This window comes from Podarcis gaigeae (genome assembly GCF_964106915.1).
Source record: "Podarcis gaigeae genome assembly, chromosome: 6".
NCBI lineage: Eukaryota > Metazoa > Chordata > Lepidosauria > Squamata > Lacertidae > Podarcis > Podarcis gaigeae.
This window is the reverse complement of record NC_139682.1, coordinates 48,058,931-48,064,930: the sequence shown is the minus strand read 5'-3', so window position 1 is coordinate 48,064,930 and position 6,000 is coordinate 48,058,931. Positions and strand designations below refer to the sequence as shown.

At 50.1% G+C, this 6,000-nt stretch overlaps 1 protein-coding gene across 3 annotated transcripts in view; it reads right to left on the bottom strand.

The window, feature by feature from the left end:
• Positions 1 to 603: 603 nt before the first annotated feature.
• The window catches only part of ATXN7L2 (ataxin 7 like 2), a 22,448-nt gene continuing 17,051 nt past the window's right edge, over positions 604 to 6,000 (bottom strand). For 2 of the 3 annotated variants that reach the window (XM_083745187.1, XM_083745186.1), the window contains exons 10-11: positions 3,855 to 4,734; positions 604 to 748 (exon numbers count right to left, since the gene is read on the bottom strand). In XM_083745187.1, coding sequence (XP_083601313.1) covers positions 734 to 748; positions 3,855 to 4,734 — 895 coding nt within the window. In that variant the 3' untranslated portion in view covers positions 604 to 733. The remainder of the gene's footprint in view (positions 749 to 3,854; positions 4,735 to 6,000) is intronic. The other variant, XM_083745185.1, reaches the window with a different exon arrangement.

Below are 6,000 nucleotides of genomic sequence, written 5' to 3'. Positions count from 1 at the left end.
AGAGGCATTATCCAAGTTCAAGGATACCCTCCAACCAGGCAAAAAGATTGAATTATGGTTCAAAGCAGGGCCACTAGGGGTTTGGCTGGCAGCTAGGGGAGACCTGGGCCTGAGGTTCCCATTCCTGCATAATAGAAAGCAGGACTTAAGGGCCAAGGAGAGACAGGGAGAGCCACTGCGCAGAATCACAGCAGTGGTGGGATGGCAGAGGAGAAGCAGCACAGGTGAGCGAAGCAGGGATGCAGGCAATCGCCATCCAGAAGCATGTGAAGAGCTGGGTTAATTCCCCCTGGTACCTTATGGCAAATTGCCAAGGGTGTCTGCATGGCCTCACAGAGCCTTTCAGCGCTGGGCTCCCACCCTGCCTTCGCCATCTCATGGAACGCCCATTTCTCTTTGAACAACCACACTGCCAGAAAACATCCCCATTTCATTAAGGGCATTGAAATGACTCCCGCCACCTGCAACTGCATTTACAAGCCGCATGTTGGCTGCATTTCTATCGGTTTCCCTTGTGTTCAGTTTCCCCTCTCTCCTCCTTCACATCCCACCTGGCCCCTTAAAAAAAAATTGAGCAGGAAAAGAACAGGAGGAGTCTTGAGGTATTTTAGAGGGTTTTTTTTCCTTTAAAAAAATACTATAAAGTTATAAAAAAAGCAAAGAGGCTTTGAGTCGGACCCAGGGCAGAGTTCTCAGGCTGTTGGCTCCTTCTGCAGAATGCAGGCACTTGCTGTTAATGCGCTTTTGACTGCAAAAGAGAAGAGAGAAGAGAGGGTGTCAATGCAGAGGGTGACAGTTTATGTAGCACCATTCACAGCAAAGTGTCTATTGTAGCCAGGGCTGCAACCAGCACCTATCTGAAATTACAAAGAGCAGCCGCCATGCTTCTAACTTCATTAGAGGGGTATTTGACATGGCAACCTTTTATTAATTGGGGGGAAGAGCTTTGTATGGGATTGCACGGCACCCTGGGAGCTACGTTGCCCCCCCCCCCACTGTCAAAAACAGGGCGCCACCAAGCGCCAGTTTCTGGGAATCACAAGTGGGAGAATGCTGCTGTGCTCAAGACCTGTTTGTGGGCTTCCTGCAGGCATCTGGTTGGCCCCTGTGAGAACAGGGTGCTGGTCTAGATGAGCCTTTGGCCTGATGCAGCAGATGCAGGGCTAGATGTGCCGAGGTTCTAATAAAGGAACTTGGAAATTACAGGTTCCGCAGATAATGCAAATGGAGCCAATCATCCCATGTGATATCCAGGGCTCTGCAAGAATGAATCAAAGCAGGAGTCCCATTTTAAGATGCATCACAATGGCATGCGAGTGATCTCTCAGCAGCTCCTCCCCACGTGGCTCCGTAAAGCCAAGTGAGCAATGCCTGAGGGAACTAGAAAGGCCAGAGGCTGCTACAGCCTCCTGCTAGGCAAATTTGACAAATTCATGGAGGGTGAGCCTTCAACAGCAGGGATAGGGACTGTGTGGCCCTCCAGATGTTGATGGACTCCAGATCCCATCATCCCCAACCACTGGGGAGTTGTTGTCCAACAACATCAGGAAGGCCACACGTTCTTCATCCATAGTCTATCAACAGTTCTCAGTCCACTGGAAACTTCGCCTTCAGGGGTAATTTCTTGCTAGCTGCTAGATACCAGGGACAACAACCTTGGTCATGCCTGCTAGGAATTGGAGCTCCGGGCTACCTCTGGGATTGAAGGCCTTATGCCTCTGAATTCCGCTCCTTGTAAACAAGCGCAGGAGAAGGCTGGTGCGCTCACATCCTGCTTGTGGGCTTCTCAGAGGCATCTGCTTGGTTACTATGAGAACAGAGCGCTGGACCAGATCGGCCTTTAGTCTGATCCAGCAGGGCTCCTGTGTTCTTGTGCTTTGCTTTGTACTCCCTCCATCACTACAGTTTCATTTTGGGGATTTCGTGGAAACTGTCCCTCTGAGCAAAACCCAAATAGCCCCATTATAATTATCATATCTCCTTCCTAAACATTTCTACCCTTTATCTTAAAAGTGCTCCTAGCTGGGGTTTGCCATCTTTCCCTCTGCTCCCCACCCCCGCCCAGGAGATCTGTGTCCTTTAACTGCAGCTTAGCAAGAATTTATTCAGCAGGTAAAGCTAAATCGGTGCATCTATGTGCTAGGAAGCTGCTTAAGACTAAAGAAGTGGAGGAAAGGTGTCACTCTTAGCTAATATATTATTTCTCTTTTCCACCCTCTGCCCAAACAGTTAAAAGGTCTTCTATGCAGCTTGAATACTTCTAGTATTTCAAATTAGCTGAATAAAAGGATCAACTCACTTACCGTGCATTTATTTATTTTTACATAGGATACCAGTAGCCTCACTCCTAAGGCTTTGATAAAAATCAGAACTGGTCCACCAATGAAATAATGCTAAATTAATCATTTGCCTTTTAACTGATTGCAAATGTATTTAAATTTAATTATGTTTCCATGAGGCAATATTAGATGCATGTATTAATAAATGAAAGAAGTATGATATAACTGCTGAGACAGGTTTGTTACTCAGTGGTATAGAAATTTATTAAGTGCCATATAATCTAATAAACCAAAGCTTAAGCTCACTGATAGGAAACCCTGCCTTTAATGGTTTATTTTTCACCCCCTGTTCCACCACCACACCTGAATCAAAGCAACCACAAACATATACATATACAACATCCCTGCGTACTTAGATCTCAGACCCACAGATGGAAATTGGCCCTCGCTGATCAATCAATTGAAGGTTTAATTGACTGAGGCACTGCTCTCTCACACACACCAGGATACAGCTGTAGAAATTGTAAGAACACAAGAGCAGCTTTGCTAGATCAGACAGCTATCTAACCTAGCTGCCCTGTTTCCTGCAATGGCCACGTAGATCCCTATGGGAAGTCCATAAGAAGAACAGGGGAACAGTATAGCCACTTTGCAATCCTGTTCCCCAGCAAATGGGCTTCTGAGGAAGGAGGAACTACAAAGTCATACTGAGTAGAAGCCGCTGGAAACCTTATCTCCATGCATTTGAACAAAACCCGCTTCAAGCCATCAAAGTTGGCTGACATCAAATATTGAGGCAGCTAATTATCCTGTTTATGATGAACTGTGCGAAGTACTTCCTTTTGTCTATGCTGACTCTTCCAACATTCACCCCAAATGTGGTCACACCATAGATCTTTATAAAGGCGTTACAATACTGGCAGTTGTATCTATGACCTCTTTCCTAAGGAGCTCTAAGAAGGACCTTGACTTTTCCACACAGCGGCTGCACACTGGGCCAACATTTCCTTCGAACTATCTGCCACAGACCCCATGAGGAGGATGTTAGTCAACAAGCTAAGAAAGGGGGCAAGATGCAACAAAATGTCACTGCTGAACGTTCCGTACCCAACACCATTTTAAACGCACTCTCTTGAACACTACCCAAAACTTATCATATGGACTACAACAGAGTTGGTGCGTGTGTTGCTATAAATTTATTAGCTTCTGGGGACCATTATATGCCATGTCATGGAGTTATGAAGCAGTCAACCTTGCAGCAGGAAACACAAGTGTGCAGACTTTGTGCCAAAACTCTGGCGAGGGAGAAAAGGAAGCCGACGCAATCCTTTGGAGGCAGATGATCCAGTGTGGGGTGGTGGTTAGAGTGTCGGACTGGGGCCTCAAAGACCAGGGTTCAAATCCCCCACAAAGTTATGAAACTCACTGACCATGGGTCGGTCACTGTCCCTCAGCCTAACCTACCTCAGAGGGTTGTTGTGGGCATGAAATGAGGAGGGGGAGAACTATGTTGAGCTCCTTGGTGGAAAAGCTGAGAGATAAAGGAAGAAGGAGGAGAATGTGCAAAGAACGTACCTTCATTGTGTTCTGCTTCTCCTCAAATCCCAAGGAGACAACTGGCTTCTTCCTTCGGACAGAGCCACCCAAGTCAGAGGAGGAAGAGGAAGGCAAGGGGGAGGGGGAGTGCCTGGCCTTCATCGGCCTACAGTAGGTGGCTGTATTCTTGCGTCGCTTGGCCTCCTCATCCGAGATGCAGTTGGCTTGCAGTGCCTTTGGCCCATTCAGTGAGGAGGCCCGGTTCTCCAGCTGCGACGCTTTGACTGGGACGTGGCCGGGAGCCCTGCAGTCCAGATGGCTGACCCTCTTAATCCTGGCTCCGGCCGAGACGGTTCCATTCAGGGAAAGAGTCGAGGAGGAGGAGATCATGGATGGCTTGGCCTTGGCGGGCGGGTGGGAGACCTGGCAGCCAGCTGCCTTGCTCTTGCCCAGATTGAGGAAACAGGTCTGTTTGTACGGAGGGCTAGCAGGGGCCCCGGGAGACTGCTTGCGTTTCCGGGCCAAGGCCTCTGGCTCCACGCCGCCAGCCGCCGCCTCCTTGGCTTTGGAGGACTTGCTGGCCTTGGTCAAAGGCAACTTGCTGAAGGACGGCGAAGGGGTGTTGGCCGGGAGTGGGGAGGTGATGGACTGGCTCCCACCCATGCAGTCCGACTGGCTGCAGGCGGCTGCAGCGTGGGGCGACCCCACTGCATAGTTCATGCTGTGGTGGCTGCGGCTGTCCCTGGAGGCCACGGTGGCTGAAGCCGCGCAAGACACCGAGGTCCTGCCCGGGAGGCTGTGGGGAAGGCTGCACACCAGGGAGGAGCTGCAGTTCTGAGAAGTGCTGGATGAGGAGAAGCCCAGAAGAACAGGGGGTGGTGTGGACAGAATTGGATGGTCAGCAGCGGGAGGGATCCTTCTGGTTGGGCCAATGAAAAGGCGGAGGGGGGGGGGGAGAGAGAGAGTTAAGAAGACCTGACTTTGGAAAAACCCCTCCAACCCTCAGCTCTTGTTCCTTTTGCCCTCCATGCTGGATCGTAAAACCAGAATCCTCATGGGCTCCCTTGTTTTTTCAGGTTTCAGATATGACGTCGCACCCTGCTGCTCTCAAATCCAAAGCCTCCCTCTTTGGCTCAGGTTGCTATCCTGTTCTAAACCCCTTACGTCGACACCTGCAAACACATACACCCAGGCACATGCAGACAGCCACCACCCGCCCTCCCCTTTCCCCTTTCGCCAGAACCTGGGTGTTTGTTTTCCCTTTGTTCAGATGAGTGCAGCCATCCATAAAGGATGCGTCGTTGTCAAACCCTACAGCCCAGCGCCACCTGCTGGAGACGAGGGGGACCAAAAGCCCCGACAAAACACCACGACTACGAGGTCAGCCGGAGGAACGCAATGCTTCTCTTGGCAACCGTGTGCAGAGTGATTGATGGCAAAGCTGTGGACTGGGAACATAATTGCCTGCACTGCTCTTTTTTACACGGGTGCTTAATAGGTGCTTAAAAGCACATCCACATTTTACGTCCATTTGCAGGGGGAGGGATGTCAAACGTGGATTTCAGCTGCAAGCATACGCTCGCTTATTTTGGAGAAAGTCACAGTGAGCACAGTGGGGCTTCCTTCTTAGTAAAGCAACATAGGATCTGGCTGCAGGGGGTGGGGTGGGGGTGGGGGGCTTTCTACATTCCCATCTCCCCGCCACCAACCACACAAGAAGCATGCTGATGTTTCTCATTTGAACTCCTTGGAGAAAAAGGAGGGAGATACGAATGCAGCCGTTAAGCTATTGCCAAGGGTCCAGATGTCCCTTCTCTAGGCACCACTTCTGCCGAAGAGATAAGGAATGGGAAAAATGCAGGAAATGCAAACACCCAATCTGTCACTTCCACTGCTCCAGCAAGTCCCATGTGGAATGCAGCTGGGAGACGGATGAACATTAGCCACGGGTGACAAACCTCAGGCAAGGCAAGTCGTCCTCCACTACCAGGACAAACAAACCCTGAGCGTGGGTGATAGTGAATGGTTCAAAAAAGCCTCTGAAGAGACCAAGTGCTCTTTTGCTCTAAAGCCCGAGAGAAGGGGCCATTGAAGCTCAGCGGCAGACACCATGGTCTGCACAGTCCCAGGTCCAATCCTTGCCATCTAGGAAACAGCCCTGCCTGAAACCCCAAAGGACTAAGGC